This window comes from Macrosteles quadrilineatus, unplaced genomic scaffold, assembly GCF_028750875.1.
Source record: "Macrosteles quadrilineatus isolate MER2022 unplaced genomic scaffold, UCM_ALF_1.0 Scaffold_8__2_contigs__length_117827958, whole genome shotgun sequence".
Classification (NCBI taxonomy): Eukaryota; Metazoa; Arthropoda; class Insecta; order Hemiptera; family Cicadellidae; genus Macrosteles; species Macrosteles quadrilineatus.
The window spans coordinates 75331890-75349088 of NW_026542601.1; the positions used below are offsets into that span (position 1 = coordinate 75331890).

Below are 17199 nucleotides of genomic sequence, written 5' to 3' on the forward strand. Positions count from 1 at the left end.
GTTTGGGCTCTTTCTTGCTCGTCTAGTACAATTCCGTCCCAACATACCAAAGCTATACGTGCACGGTTGTCCCATAAGCTTGCATCTTCTGTATTTTACTTCCCTGCGGTTACTGGGGTTATAGTCACAATGTCACAATAGTCACAGTTTATAGATTGGGAAAACATAATTGAGTTATACTCTTGAAATTATCAAGCATATTCTAAAATAACAAATCAATCAATGGCCATTAAAAATACATACACTAATCAAAGAAAAATATCTAAAATGGGATAGCCTAACAAATTTGTTTGATTTATCAGATTCCGTCAGAGCGGAGAACGCTGCCGTCAGAGTTACCAGGTCCATCGAGACGACGAACGTTCCAAAAGCGAGGCAGCAGTCAATCTCCGAGAGAAGAAGGCCACATGCAGGTACAGACTGATCAACAGCTAGGCTTCATACACGTACAGTGAAACCTCACTAACTCGACAATTTGTGGACCTGGGTCCAACCACTGATGGAGGTTGTCGAGTTATCCAGAACATTGAAATTCCGAATGGGTTTTAATAAATGAATTTATAACAGACTAACTTTTACATATAAATGTTTTTATTACATGAGTATTTTTACATTTTGAGTCAAAAATCATCATACAAATGTTTAATATTCAACAATTAAAAATTGGAAAGTTGGACACAATAGTCAGACAAAGCCAGCTAAACATGCTACCTGTCATTTGTTGACAAGTCTTGAGCTACATCAATTAAAGGTTTACATGCACGATAAATAAGTACCGGTACCTATAAGATAAATTATCAATAATACAGACAGGATTACTAAATAATTTATGCACTAATATAATATAATATAACAAACTTCATAGCTGCGCACGCTGCCCATCCCCACCTTTATTTCCCCTTAAGGACAAGTTGCATTAGTAAAAAATTCTCATTTCGCCAAAGGGAGTCTTGTGTTTATTTATTTAATTGTATACAAGACGACCAAAGCAATAATTGACAGTGAAACTATTTGTTGAGGAAGTAGGTTCCCCACTATCTATTTAGTTTAAAAATGACAATATTTTGGTCTTACGACAAAGTAATTGGTCGACCAACTGGTATGCTCCCATGTTTATTAGCATATTATACCAAGATTTAGTTAAAAAAACCATGTTGGAGGATAGGTAAAATGTAATGTTTTGGCACAAAACCTAACAAACTATGTAGGTTTGGATTTATTGAAAAAGTACCTTTAGTAAGCCACTTGACCACCTATATTTTTCTACTTTGCGGTGTAGAATTTTTGTTGTTTAAAATGTACTCGTACTTATATCACCACAACTAATGTTTAAACTGTTACAGGTGTCCTGTTCACTCCCCGAGACCCCTATTTTTGCTAGAGGCTGTGATATTCCCCGCACGCCGCACCGTCGTGCCCCCGAAGTTCCCCCCACCGGGACCCGCACCACCCCCCGTCCCCCTGGCATACAGACCAGCAGTTACCGGCGGACCCCTACCACTGTAGGGCACGGTACCACTGGCAGCACTACCACACTTGGTACGTACAGTACAATCAAAGAATTCAAAAAAATAAATAATAAAATAGTTTTAAACTTGAATCATTACAAATCTGCAAATTAAGGAAGGCTATAAAGATGCTTAAAGTTTTTATATGGTTAATGGATAGTATTCTACTGGCAAAAAGTTATTATCAAAGAGAGAATATTTTTCCAAACAAATTTACCTGTTCTTAAATTAGTACAATTTGAAAATGTACAAATTCATTCTATATGGAAATTATGTGTCATCCATGAATTAACATGTTACATATTCATTGAAATAAATTGAACTTAAAAGAATTCTAAGATGAGACTTGAAGGGTAATGTGTCTGTAACTATAAAGGCAGTTTTCAGTACATATTTCAGTTATTTGTGCAAAAGCAACAAGTAGGCTTAATCTTGATGACGTTGGAGGAATATGTTCTTGGTAGGAGTTGTAGTGAGACGAAGGACGTGCGTAGTGGGTACAAGTACGTGGTATGGGATGATATCAAATACATTAGTGAAAGATGTGAACAAAGACTGCAGGTTATAGAATTATGTTCGGCGTGACAGGTGAACAGGAAAGTTTCTCAGCATACAACGCGTGGTTTCAAAACGCCAACTATTCAGCAACTGAGCAAGTTTTGTTTGTACTCCCCAACTAGCACACCGCCAACTCGCCACCTTCTTTTTTGTTGTTGAAGCTTGTAAACATGTTACATACTTGACCCTAAAGTGTACAGTAATATGCTTAGTTACTAAAATCTCATCACACACAAAGCTTAGTATAAAAAGATATTTCACTTCACATCTGATATCTTTAATTTTCCCGCAGGCCAAGCTATGGTGGGGGCAGAGCTGCTCAGGCTGACTGGTGGGCCAGGTAGAGGGTGGTATCCCCGCCATCGCAACCCTCGTCCAGCATCTGTGGAGCACCTGGACCATCTAGCTCACCCAGCGGGGGCAAACACGGGTACAGGCACCCACGGGTGGGACTCTAGCCACCCCCGCAAGCCACTCACTCTTCCACCTAACCTTACACCCAAGTTCTTCCACAGGTCTCCCAGAGAGGCACTGCGCAGGGTTACCAGTCTGCTGATACGGAAAGGTAAGTGAATTTTTTTGTTTTTAGTGTCCTGGTATTGTAAAAATATTCCCTGCTGTGCATATTGATGAGATATTTTTGTGATGATTTATAGTTTTTTCAATGGATTTAACATTTGAGTGAAATGTTTGTGTATTTTTTTGAACCATGTTTTAATTTGTATATTTACTGATTGAACATGTACAGCTCGTGACATCTAAGCTGGCAATTGGCCGATCGCCACTATTATCTAGTTCAAAAACGTTATGTCCTGTCATGCGGGTTGCATCAACTGTCCTCGCGACCCATATGAAGGCGCTCATGTGCATAATACAAGGGGAGTCAACCCCGTGAGGCAGCGGAAATGTTTGCAGTCCGGTCTTATCCCTACCTCCACCCTCCTCCCGCCTACCCTGCCTGCGCTAGGCCAAGTGCCAGCTTAGATGTCACGAGCTGTATGTTATCACGTATAACATTTTGTAATATCACTGTAATATCATATGGAAGAGAGAACTACAACATAAGATATCAATTTAACAATAGAAAGTCAGTCTATTACTAACGTAAAGTACTGTAATGAAATGGTACTGTAATTACCATTGCCCTGAGCGTCCTAACAAGCTATACTTCTGTTTCCATAAACTGTCCTCTTATCGTTAACCCTATTGTTTTTTCGATAAGGTATGAAGGGCAAGTTAATATGTGGTTAATGAGGCAGTTACGTCTTTGTCAACAAAAGCGAAAGAAGCATAATCACTCAATCATTTGATGGTTCATTTTCATTAATTTTTGGTTCGCCACTAGGTTTTATTAATCATCTTAAGTCCATGCTTTTCTCGCATACTTTAAACACATATGGAAAACATAAAGACTTTCTTAAAACTCTATAACTCGCCTAGTCAAATGAGTTTTCAATGAGTTTTCCAGCGACTTCCGTTTGCCTCGACGCATCGTCAGATTTGGTTATTTTTGTTGTGTTTGTGGTCGTTCTACACATAAGATCCCAACTGAGTCTTCCAATGAGAGCATTGTTTTACAGATGACTCCAGCCCAGCCCCTCCCGTCCCTCCTCATAACACAAGTCTGCAGCGTAAGCAAGGTACGTCACACACATGTTTGGGTCTTGTTCATTATCTGTCTACCACTGTGCTTGGTGAGCGGTTACTGCCTTTAGGAGCCAGCTTGGTAAAGGGTGTGATCCACCACTGAAGATTTAGCTTGGAAAATGTTTTAATATGCCACCACATGTAGCATTGCAATGGTTATGATTGAATTTTGTAGATTTAGCTTTGAAAAGAACGTGCATATCCGCTATAGATTTAGCATGGCAATGTTTATGATTGACTTCTGCAGATTTAAGTTGGTAAAGTTTGTGATCGACTACTGCAGATTAGCCTCGGTAAAGGACTTGATCGACTGCTGTAGATTGAGATTGTAGATAAAGATCAAGATCGGCAAAGTTTGATTATTTTTAAAAAGTGATCTTCTAAGCTTGTTTATTTCTAATTTCTCTAATGTATGCCGTCACTTTTTTTATGTTCACCCTTTTTAAAGTGTCATTATAACTACAGTAGACTCTCAGTAATCCGGCAGATATGGGACGGCGATTGCGCATGACGACGATGACGTTTCTGTGACCGCGGGAGACAATGTTAATGTTCACGGCCGTGGAAGAGGATCATGATCACGCTATGTGACCGCGGGAGTAGATGATGATGTCCACACAGCTGCAGTATATAATCAGAATTTCGCCGAATCTCGGAAGACGACAATAATGTCTACACGACCGTGGGAGATGATCGGAAATTTTCTGCAATCGCGCAAGACGGCTATGACGTTTTTGTGACCGCGGGACTTAATAGAGTCGCGAGAGATAATCAGAATTTTGCCGCGATTGCGGAAGACCTCACCCGTCAAAAGACGCCGGATTACTGGGGTGCCGGGGTGGTGCAGTGCTGGATTATGGAGGGTCTACTGTACTTGAAAAAGGATAGAAAGTATCCTTAATTAAGGATGTATGTTAATCCTTTCAGCTCCAAGTTCAATGCTACTGCAGACATGAATAACATAAACCCCTTTACTTACAAACATTAGCAAGGGTCGTAACACATTACAGTAAAAAGGCTAGACCATTACAGTAGACTCCATCTTCTCGGGAAACCTTTTAAACGGACTACACTTGGCAGGAGTGACATCTCTAATTTAACGTTAATGTCCCTAATTTAAAGAGTTTTAAGGGACATCAGTTTAACCGGAAAACCTGTTATCTGGACTACCCTTGGCCCCAAGGGTTTGAATATCATCTCTTCCAGTGTGAAACTGGTGAGTAACCCCATCAAAAGTAAACTGTGGACAGCTTTTGTGAAAGTTGAAGGGATGGATTGATAGCTGTTCAGTACACTTTTTATCAGGCATTTTGTGTGTTTGAAAACCTGTTTCATTATGAAAGTTTTATTCTTTAACTTACACTCCATACAGATAAAATTGTGAAAGCAGTACCTGTTTTTAAACATAATTAACAATGTTTGCACCGCCTCTTGGAAGTTAGTCGGATTGATGTATTCTATTTGAGTTCTAACAAAATAATATAGTACACTTATAAAACATACAACATCCATCTCACTACCTTCAGGGCTGAGGAGTTAGTATGTTTTTAACATAAAGGCTATCCCTCATTATGGATATAGTAACCAGCCAAGTCATCTAAATTCAAATTCAGTCATTTTCATTTGTACTATGATTTTTTTTTAGCTTTCTCATATATAAACTCGTCAAATAGTTAGTTGCAGAATTGGAAGCACTGCTTGTTTTTCAAATCCCAAAATATGTTATAAATAAATAAAAAGTTGCCAGGATATATCATAAAAAATGAGGTGCGACTGTTTTGGTGTCATATAATAATGATGTACGCTCCGAGGCCATAACAGCTCAGCATTATGTACTCTTCATGGCTCTGTACTATGATGCAAGTCCGCACAGGATACATGCTCATGCACAGTGGTAGATAGACAATATCAAGATGGCGAGTTTGCTTGTCCCTGGCACAGGTTGTTTACTGCACGGGTTGTCAATGTTGTCTTGTGATAGGTTAGTGTCTTCGCTCCGACTTAGATATTAGCTTAGAGAACACACCCTTCATTTTACCAGGAATCCTTAGCAAATACTGAAGATGTTTATTAACATTCAAACATTTGTAATCACATGTTTAGATTATTGGAGTGTTTGATAGCAAAATACAAACATTGCCTTATTTGAAAATTCTTCAAATGTGGCAGTATTTGCTTCACTTTCATTCATGGTATCATAGCTGGGTGGTAGAAAGTCTAATGTCTCACTCATATTTCTCAGAAGAATCGAGGGTGTAAATTCAATTGTATCTTGTTTATTACCTTGGTTTACAAGCACATGAAACGTAGTTCATTTTGTGGGAGAATCAACATGGAAAGGTGTCTGATGTAGCAATAGTGAGTGATTGTAGAAGCTGTGTGCTAAAAGACAACAATAGACACCAGTTTTAGTCACAAAATAAGTTCATATACTCAGTTAATTAATTATTATCAAGATTATAGAAACTGCTTTTGATAAATATAATTTAATGATCACTATTGCAGTATCAGAGGCGGTCTATCCAGGTCGGCTAGTCTACAATACCCTCGTGACTTCTGAAATGTATAAAAAAATATGTTTCATAAAAATAAAAAAGACAACAATGATGTCTTTGCGAACACAGCCAGACATCATATTATTATTCGCAAGCGCACAAAGTTTTGTTGATGTCAATGTGATTGTAAGTGGTGCTCAATATTTGTCCATGATTAGGAGTACGATGATATGATGACTTAGTAATCTTTGGCAGATGCTCTCAATGTCATCGTGATCACTAAAGACGATGATGTCGGTTGTAATAGCGGGAGATATATATGTTTTTGCTTTGATCACAAGAGGCAAAAATGTCACAATCATGGGGGATGTTCGAGATTTTTTGCAATCAAGAGTGGCAATGATTGTATGATGTTGTGAGATCTTAATAATTTTCTTGTGATAGCATGTCAGAATAACAAAGTCTTCGCGATTGCATAAGACGATAAACAATTTTCAACTAAAATAAGACAGGATGATGATGTCTCCGTCATTGTGGATGATGTTTTAGAATTTGCCACAATCTCAAGAGATGTTTAGAATTTTGCCTGTATAGTGGGAGATATTCAGGATTCTCCCAGAATGGCTGGTGACGATGTTTTATTATGTAACTTACTTACATTTATGTTACAAAATACAATCGTTTGTTTTATTATTCAAAGGAAAGGCAAATGTGGATTCTGACCAAATTTTAGCAAGTTTCAAAATGGAATCTATTTTTTTCATCTTTAGTTTATAATATACTATCTCATGCGCTGGCTTTATGAAATAATCATGGCACATAATGAGAGGTGATTCATGAACAACTTGCTTAAGCAGGTTGTCCATACCAGGAACCCAAAGTTCAATTTTTTCAGTGTTCTCAGTTTCATATAATCCTGTAAAATTTACTATTGGATGTTTTGTAAATTTGAAGTTTTCTGTTCCTTTCTATTTGGTCAGACATGGTTAACTGTTTCCACTCTCATTACTGCATTGGTATTCACTACTAAATTTTGTGCTTTAGAAAAAGAAACAAGAAAAGTTATTTTGTATTTAGCACTGCTGCAAGCACATTCAATTGAATTATATTATTGGGCTGATGATTTGTTAATCAAATACCAGCACAATTTATTAGTAAGTATCGCCTGTATACCAAGGGCTAACTATTTTTAATCCAGCCTATACTTTTTACTGAATTGCTGTCGTGTCAACTTGTTTTTGTTTTGCATAACACTAAGAAGAAACTAGTACACTCATTTTATTTGTATGGTAGCCATTTCAGAATAGACACGTTTAATTAAAGAAACCAAGTATTAAAGTAAACCATAAATAGTTTATTTTATTGTACGAGATAAATGCAGTGGGCTACCTAGGCCAGAGAACCCGTGGACAGACGTCGTAAGTCGGATGCTTACAGGGTGGCTAGGAGGTCTCTTCGTCGAGCCAACAACCGGAGTAAACGCAGTTGCTGGGACACATTAGGGGACGATGTCGATTCCAACCCGTGGGGCCTGGGTTACAAACTTGTAACCAAGGAACTTGCCACCTGCTCTCCACCTTCCGTCATGGACCACTATGGAGAGGATAGTTGAGTCTCTTTTCCCGGCTCACACGTTGCGCCTACTGGTGGATTTCGGAAGGGGGGTCAACGTCCCACTTTTCATTCTTGAAGAGATGGAGGCGGCCGTCCTATCCTTTGAAGAACAATAAGGCTTGTGGACCCGATGGGGTACCTGGCGAAGACCTCAAGAAGGTTTTGACTACTAACCCCTTCATCCTTTTAAGCATGTACAACGCCTGCCTGGTCGAACGGGTTTCCCCTCGTGCTAGAAAACAGCTAGGCTTGTGCTTGTTGGGAAGAGGAAGGGAGACCCAGACCTATCATCCTCTTACAGACCTCTGTGTATGTTGGATACGGCTGGCCAAGTCGTTAAGAAGTTAATCCTTCCCCAGCTGATTTCAGCCGTGGTCGCTGCAGGGGACCTGTCCCCTTGTCAGTATGGATTCAGGATGGGGCTATCTACAGTCGACACTATTGAGAAGGTGAAGCAAGCCGTAATAAGAGCTGAGGATCTTAACCACTACTCTCGTAGGGTTGTGCTGCTCGTAACACTCGTTAAAATGTGTGAAACGTATTTAATTAATGATATGCTGGATGCTCTGGTAACCTTCCATGTTTCGGCATACCTTATGCACATCATAGAGGATCATCTCTGGTCTGGCCTCCTCATGTATGACACTACGGAAGGCCTGGGGACGATGTGTGTCACTTCTGGTACTGCCCAAGGTTCCATACTCGGCCCAGACCTCTGGATTGTTGCTTATTGTTGCCTTCTGAGGTCTGAAATGCCTGAGAAAACTGTTTTGGTTGGGTACGCAGACGACGTTGCAGCTTTGATAGTTGCACGTAGCGTTATGCGTACCATAAACGCATGGATGGCAGACCACGGTTTCTCGCTCGCTTTGAGCAAAACTGAGATAGTGATTTTGAAAAAAAACTTAACGTGATTTTGGATAGCAAGCTTAGCTGGCGGGATCAGATCTTCCATATATATCAGCGCCGTGGGGAAGACCAGGCACGAACAGAGGAACGCACCCGCACCTACCAGCTGTGGCAGGAGAGCTGGGAACAGGAGACATGGGGACACTGGACCAGGCGACTGATACATCATGTCCAACCTTGGGTTAATCGGCGGTGCGAGAGGTGAACTTCTACCTCACCCAATTTCTGACGGAGCACAGCTTTTTCGGTTGTACCTGTTCAGGATGGGCAAAGCTGTGTCACCCGATTACATATACTGCCCAGGCATTCCTGATGACGTGGGACATACTTTTTCCACTGCTAGCGTTGGGAAAGGCCCCGCTTGGAGGCTTAACAGTTCGTAGGACTGCTACTGTAGGTGGACACGGTAATACCGAAGTTGATGGAGGGTGAGGACAATTGGACCTGTGTATCACATTACATCTAGGGTATCCTTTGCGACAAGAAGCTTGACCTTGACCGGAATGCGGTGTATGTCATTAAGTATCTAAATGCCAGAAATGGTGCGAGACCTCAGAGCTTAGGTCACATGTTGGCCTGACTTGAAGTAATGTGACAAACAATTCCAGGTCTGTGTCCAACAGAGTAGAGGGGGTATTTTAGTGAGTAGTCTGATAAATTCAGGAGTCTTACATTACAGACTCCCTATCAACTTGTGTGCGTAAAAGCCCTATTCCCTCCTTTTCCTAAAAAATTTAAATATTGTATAGTGGGCTGTTGATTCTTTTTCGTGAAAAGGCGCTTCTTTTCAAATCCACTACTCCCCTTGCAGATCGAATTTACAGAGCATTTTTGGACCTCCCTTACAAAGTGTTTATTTTTTGTAGGGTAAGGTATGACATTTTGTTTTTTACTAGTACTAATACTAATTTATTATATATAGTAGCCTATACAGTATATAGTACTGGTACTGAATACTTTTTTTTATACTTTTATTTAAAAATGGCAACATACTTTTTTGTTTAGAGCAAGGATTTTTAATGTGTACTTAAAATCAAACGTGTATCCACTTTTTACAAAACATAATAGAATTAGGATATATTTATTTACCCTCCACATTAAAATATTTATAATAGCCTACACTTCTTATTGTCATACATTTCCAAATGTCTACTTTTAACTTGAATTGATACATAATAAAATCCAACGATAATTAATTTAATAATGATTTTGTTTAACACTTGAGATTGGTACTTCCATTTCCAGTGTTTTCCACTGAGGCATTTCATACGTCAATATGTATTTTCGCTCAGTGACTCATCGATGATATCATGCAGGCAGTGTTTTGTTACTCCCGCCACTAGCGCCCCGTGCGGTGCTGCTGCCTAGCGGACTGTCGCGGAACTACGCTAACCCGGCATTGACGTAACAACACCTACACAAGTGTCTAAACAGATTTTTTTAATTTTTGAATTATCCAACCAATTTTAAAGTTTTCCACCAGTTTTGAAAAGGTTAATAAAAAGGCATCCCTTTAATATTTACGTTATAAATTATTACTCTTGCATAGCCAATAATTAATTAATAGAAAAGTATTATTTGTTATCTAAAGTTCCAGGGGCTTGTAAAGTTAGATCAATACAGCCAAGCTGTACCACCTGTGTGTAAAATAGAGGAAAATCTGTGATATTTGTCACACTGCCAAAAAAATTGCATTTGCATATATAGTGGTACAAATGGTACAGTATGGTGGATAAAAAATTGTTTTGTCCGTTTTGTCCTCAAATTAATTAGTCTAAATGTCCGAATCAATTTTAATCCTCCTATCAAATCTATTTCAGGAATATGAGCTATTAAAACGGTATGATAAAACTTGTAGGCTATAATTTATGTTAAATTAATTTTACACTTTTTAATTTCTCTCCGATTTCTTCTTAAGTGTAAAATAGCCCGAATCTAATTGTAATCTATATTACAGTTCAACTGTTTACCCCCCAAAAGACCACGTTCGTCAAATGAGACACGTGAATTTTTTAAAATTGTAGGTTCTTTTAAACGATAAACATGCTAAATAGTTATGCATATTTTACAAACTGTAAATTTTTAATTTCAACCACCAAATGTATCGCAGTCGATGAAATGTTTTGGAACTCAGAAGCCAATTTGACAGCACCCACGCTTATAGACTAGGTCCTGCACAGCGCACAGCTGTTTAGGGCGTGGCTAGTTGGTGAGACCGGGAATTGAACAACTAATAAATATGTTATCACACTCGCTCCCAGCTGGCAGGTCCAAGATTATTTGTTTCATTGTTCGTGTTGGTCACCTCAAACAATTTTACCCACGAAAATTTACATTTGTACGAATCCATTCCGGAATCGTATATATTTTAACGAAAGAGTACTGTTACATTAAAAGGTAATGTTATTAGAAGGAGGTTTAATAAAATTAAATCTAAGTTGACGTATTAAAATCATAGAGAGATGTCCCTCCTTTAAACGACTTAAATCATAGGAAGTACATTTCCTTTTTTTCATTTCTACGATGTTACACAACTTATTATCTAGAGTCCGAAGGAATTAAATTGCGCTTTTATAAAATAGTCTAAAACTCCATAAACAAGGTCTACAAAATCATCAAACCGCCTGACTAGTTTCTGAGCTTCTCTCTCCCTCATTATCAAACCTAAAGTAAACGAAACTCTGCTGATATAATTGATAGATTGAAGCCGGGATCCCGGGAGTTACGAGTACTTCTGTTTTTTAATTGAAAACTAATAAACTCTGGGATAAAAAATCAATACAACAAAATTGAGATACTGAAGACAGAATGGTTATAAATAGATATATGTGTATCAATCCATTCAACGTGGCTTGTAAGATTACTTTAAATTGTCGAATTTTTGACAAAATACTATAACTGCAAAAAACTTATCAGCGTACAGTAATGACAAATTTTTGTTAAGTTCAGACAATATGAAAAAATTGCATAAAACTCGGTAGTTTGGTCGAGTTTTGGCACAAAGACACAAAGGCTGTGAGTGGGGGCGCCTGGCGATAATCGATAAAGAAAGAGATGTTTTCTGTCGCCACCGCACTGCATCTGTACCACTTTCTTCGGTGCTTCTAAATGCACAACTTTGAAACTGCATAACTCCGAATTGCACAGCTACGAAACTGCATAGCTCTAAAATGCATAGCTGCAAAACTACCTCCGAAATTCATATTCTAATATTAGTTCCGGAACTCCCTGCATAACGCCTGAAAGTATACATCAGCTACGAAACTGCATCAATGCACAATGCACCTCAGTTACAAAACTCCTTAGCTATTCGAATTGCACATTGAAAAAACTGCATACTGTACTTCGAAATGCGTCACAGAATTACATAGCTTCAACAAACAGTCTGCATAACTACGGAATGCGCTAATACGTCATTATTATGTGATTATTGTTATTGTTTATAGCCTATTTGAATTATCTACAGGTTGTACTAATACAGGTTGCTTAATACTGTTAATACAGTTTTCTATGAAAGGGCGACCATACATAGTAGGTATATTAAGCCAAATATGAATGGAGATGAGTGTAGGATGAGTGGGTCGATCTTGTAGTCTTGTTAGTGACTAAGGCCGACATTACACAGCTGTTAATTAATAGCCCATACAGCTAATGGCAACTAAGGGACCTACAGTTTATAGTGGAATCCGAACCACATTTTTCCTTTAGTTTAGTTAATAAAGATAACTTTTGTTAAACATAAAAATTATTAAACTCTATTAAACATGGGGTTACACAGCTACGAATTCCGAAATACACTGCTACTATAATGCTGGAGTATAACAATTTTTGAAAATAGACTCGGTACAGTAGCAAATTTGTTTGAGAGAATCTGTCTTCAATTATTGGCTGAAGAATATCCTAGTTCTAGAGCAGCCGCAGAAGGCTCTCCATATAGTGCAATGTCACGAACACATCAAGTTTACAATACGATTTCATCCATCGTTTTACACAAAAACTCAGTGCTCCCAACAACAAGTCAATGTGTTTGACAATAGTTTAAAACATAAATATTTTGACTTTTACCCCACAAAAACAAACTAAAACTAACAACAGACTCTGTACTATATAAGCCTCTGTCGTTTTAATTCGAAATAATGACGGAATTAAATATACTTATATGAATTGTTGAGAAAGATTTCCATGTTTACGTAAAACTTCATCTTGCAGGTGAGCTCGTTGTAATAATACCAAATAAAATATTTGACAAACTCCTATCCGTTATTCCGCAATCAAAAAATCTTTTATCCCATTCCTACACATTAGGGTTGTTACGAGTATATACAAGTAATATAGGAGTCTGTAGTGATATTGTGAAGATGTACTTCTGTAAAGAATGGTTCTTCACTGTATACTTATGATCGATTGTCTGCCTTTGTTTAGTGTCTACATCAAGCCCAGAGTTCCATTGTTGTGGTATTGTTCTCATTAAGCCTTTGTTTGATGGAGTTGAAATACTCTTTACAGTTTGTCTATTGGTTACTCGAAGTTTTGCATAGATTTCAATATATTTCCGTTCTTGTGTGCTTTAGTGATGGTTTTATTTAGCTTTTGAATGCATTATGGGTATTATTGTTGTTTATGGAAAATACAAAAAGTGTACGAAGTGATATTGAAGAATAAATTACGTGAACTGATAACGTGAAAGGTAAAAATATCTACTGTTGGTGTTGCGGTGAAGTCTTATCTCTAAAAACGTATTTTACAAACTGACCCCCAAAGATTAATGGATATCCCAACAAAACGCAAAATACACGTCGAATGGGCCAAATGAAGAATAGATACAATATTTCGTTATTACAAGTTTCTTTAATTAAAATACTAATTTATTGTTGCAATACAATCATGAAATTATTTTTGCCTATTTGTTAGGTAAAATTTTACAGCGTCGCAATCATATTCTGGCTACAAATAGTGTCAAATATACAGTTACTTGTGTCAGAACAATTGATTTTAATATTATGTAACAATAACAATGCACTCAATCGATTATCACGAACTATAATAATAACTCAAACTTGAAAAAAGATTCCGCTGTCAGCGTCTTCAAGGAAACGTGTCAAATTCTTGCTGATTTCCTGTTGCAAAACGACTAATCGATTAACCGACTCGACTACATGTAATCGATAGTCGCGGCGTCATCATTTGACTCACTTCCGGTAATGTCCATGACGTCATGTTACATGTGATTCATGGATTAATCAGCTGTTTCTGCTGGTTCAACAGTCATAATGTTTAGACTTGAGATTCGTAATGTTTGCAATCATGTAAACTGTTGGTCATAGCACAAGCAATAAATATTTTCTCTGTCTTTGGTCATACATACATTGCTAATGATTTTTTAGTTGAGTTTAACCTGTAAATTCAATCAAAATAGAACTTTATTTTGCTGAAAATAGAAATTAAAATGTTTAGTCAATATATGTACATTCTAGGTATTACATAATTTTGTACGATGTTAATTATTTCATCTAGTAGGCCTACATGTTTACCTTCTCAGATTCATTACAATATTGTGTTAATGTTGATTTAAACAAAGAAACACGATTTATATTAATCGATTACCTCGTATATCGATTACTTTCCATCGAACTATCAAAATCTTCCTTAATAATTTTTGTATCGAAGCCCTTGATCTTGGCAGGCGATGCGGGTAGAACTACTTAATAGATTTTATCAGTCAGAAATAATTGAAATATAGGGGTGTATGCTGCGTTATTTCAAACAATCACATAGAAATTCAACCCTAGAAATATCCATAGGGAAGAAATCGTTCGTTCTGCAACCATAATCAATCCCTAATAAAACGTTCACCAAATTCTACACATGGGTGAATAAATTGTATTACTCAAAGGCCTTCATTGACATTTGATGGTAATTGTGTCAGATCATAGCTCTCGATAATCGATAATGTTTTATCAGGATAATTAACGCAATTTTTTTTTTTTATTTCCACTTTTGATTCTAAAGACAACCATGTGTTTATTACACTTTTGGAAAAGCTAATAGTATCCTTCCTTCTGAATCGTCGCCATTTTAATACATTGGACATTGTTAAATTCACGTATCGACCACGCAAATCGAAATCGAACGTTTTTGATTAACGGAGCGTTTATTAAGGTGTTTATAGATTTTTAAGGGATTTTTAGTTTGAATTTGTAAAATGACACATATGTGCTATGGAATTAATTGGTTAAACATCTTAAAATCCATACTTAATTTTTTTTAAACTTATACGATTTTTTTCTTGAATGTTATAATCTGGTACTAAGGAAACTTGTGATTTTACTCTACACGATACACTTGGGGTGGTAAGCTCTCAACGTATTAGAGAATGTGAGTAGGTACTCCGCCCGGCACAGTGCGACGCGGTGGCTGTAGGTCCAGGATCAGACTGCCAGAGGAATCCCGTCGTACCGTTAGATCCTGGCCTGGTACTCAGGATGTGAAAGCCGTACAAACTAACCTCTGCAGCTCGACAGTCAATTATTCTACAGATTTTATCTAAGGACTTTACGGGTCCTGTGGGAGGGACATGCTTGTCTTTCCGCGCAGCTATTTTCACATAATGCACTCACTCTCATGACAGGACTCATTTAATCACTGATCCTTTATTTCCTGTGTGATTTCCTCAACGGTTGTTCCCTGACTTCACAGATTCATGTTATCGAAAGGCTATCCTTCGTGTACCAAATTGACGAGTTATTTATTAACTATTGTAGTTCTTCATTGTGTGATGGGATGTTTAACTTAGGAAGCTTTTGAGGAATTTTACAATAGTCTTCACATTCTGACGTAATTCATGACAAAAAATCATATTTTAAAAGTTTTAATGTATATATATGTTTATTGTAAAGGCTAGTGTTATTTGAGTAAATTCAAAAACTAACTTCATTATTTAGGATAATTTTCACTACATTTCCTTCAGGACAAACCCAAATACTTACGTCACACATGTGAACTAACCGTATTTTGACTTCTGGTAGACTTAAAATTACAATGGTCCCCGATATTACCTACCATGCATACTACAATCATTAATTCCTTGTAGAAATTCCTCAAAACTCTTAAACGGAAAACAAATCCTAGTCATACCAGTATCCAAACAAGTGCATTAACTCTTATACTTTACAATAGACAAATCTTTTGACGTCTTCCGACAATTCGTGATAACTTGAGATTGTTTATTTGTTTCAAAGTTCAATTGGTAAATGAACTTTGGGAATTGTTACATAAGAACTCTCAGCGTCTTTGCAGAAATTTCAGCAACGATCATGCTTTAGATAAACAATTTATTTACCATCGAACGATTACTGTTTGTAATCCACTAATAAATGTAAATTTCATCAAAATATTGGGGAATTATAAATCTGTTTATATTAAACTAACCTCAGTTTTACACATCATCTGTAATATATTTTATCTGAGGATGAAAGAGCCTCTTGTTTTCACCACAAAAGCTGCTTTCAATCATCGAGGCGGAATTCTTTTGATTGAATTTGTTCCAATATTTGATACAAGTCTAGCGGAGATGTCACAATCAATCAGAACTAGGATCAAGAGAAAGCTCGAGTTTATTTGTCGGAGCATTAGGAAATAAACTTCTAGAAATGAAAGTTGGCCATTTGAATATCGATAACTTCCAATGCTTTTAACTTGAGGTTACAATAGGTTTATAATTCAAAGTTATAGCTAAAAAATATGTTTTACAATAACCTAAATTAATAAGAGCACATTTTCTTTTACGTAATTTTGCTACTTCATAATAATTTCTATTAAAATTAGTTAAATAGTTAAAATTGGTAGGTAGACGTCCGTATTTGTTTTCATAAACAACCGAATGAAAATATTGATTACTTTATTCGATTTCGATATATCGATTATTTTATTCGATATATTGTTTGGTTGATTAGGTTAGGTTAACCTAACTAACCAAACGATATTTCTAATGATACAATCGATATATTGTGTAATCGATATATTGATCGATATTTTCATTCGGTTGTTTTTTACTACACATACTCAAATTGGTAACTCGAAGTAAGTGTAGGTCATGAATTTAAAACGCACATTACTGTGTAATTGTTGTTATTATTGTTTTTTATTTTGAGTTACAATGCATTTGGGCGTGCCTGTGGCTAATCAGTCTTGATTAATTCTCGCAATAAATTTTGTTTAGTTAAGTTGATAAGATTTGGCCAAAACTCAATCATCCAATATGTACAAGTAGTCTGAACGGAAAAGATAACAAGACGATAAGATAAAAGTTGCAAACTCAACAATCTGCAACCCATGTTGTGGGCTTTGCTGTCAGAAGTTGTATACTTTTTATTTACTACATGATTTTCAAGTTTTATAATAAGGTACTTTGAGCACACGAAAATGCTTTTAATTTTGATCTCGTTGAATTTAACTGCATATTGAGTGTT

The 17199-nt window shown here is 37.0% G+C and overlaps 1 protein-coding gene across 2 annotated transcripts in view; it reads left to right on the forward strand.

Annotated features, from left to right (window-relative positions):
- LOC128999445 (uncharacterized) overlaps positions 1 to 17199 on the forward strand; it is a 404276-nt gene that overhangs the window by 344262 nt on the left and 42815 nt on the right. Inside the window, exons 9-12 of one of the 2 annotated variants that reach the window (XM_054425975.1) lie at positions 303 to 413; positions 1344 to 1539; positions 2359 to 2631; positions 3647 to 3706. In XM_054425975.1, coding sequence (XP_054281950.1) covers positions 303 to 413; positions 1344 to 1539; positions 2359 to 2631; positions 3647 to 3706 — 640 coding nt within the window. The remainder of the gene's footprint in view (positions 1 to 302; positions 414 to 1343; positions 1540 to 2358; positions 2632 to 3646; positions 3707 to 17199) is intronic. The other variant, XM_054425976.1, reaches the window with a different exon arrangement.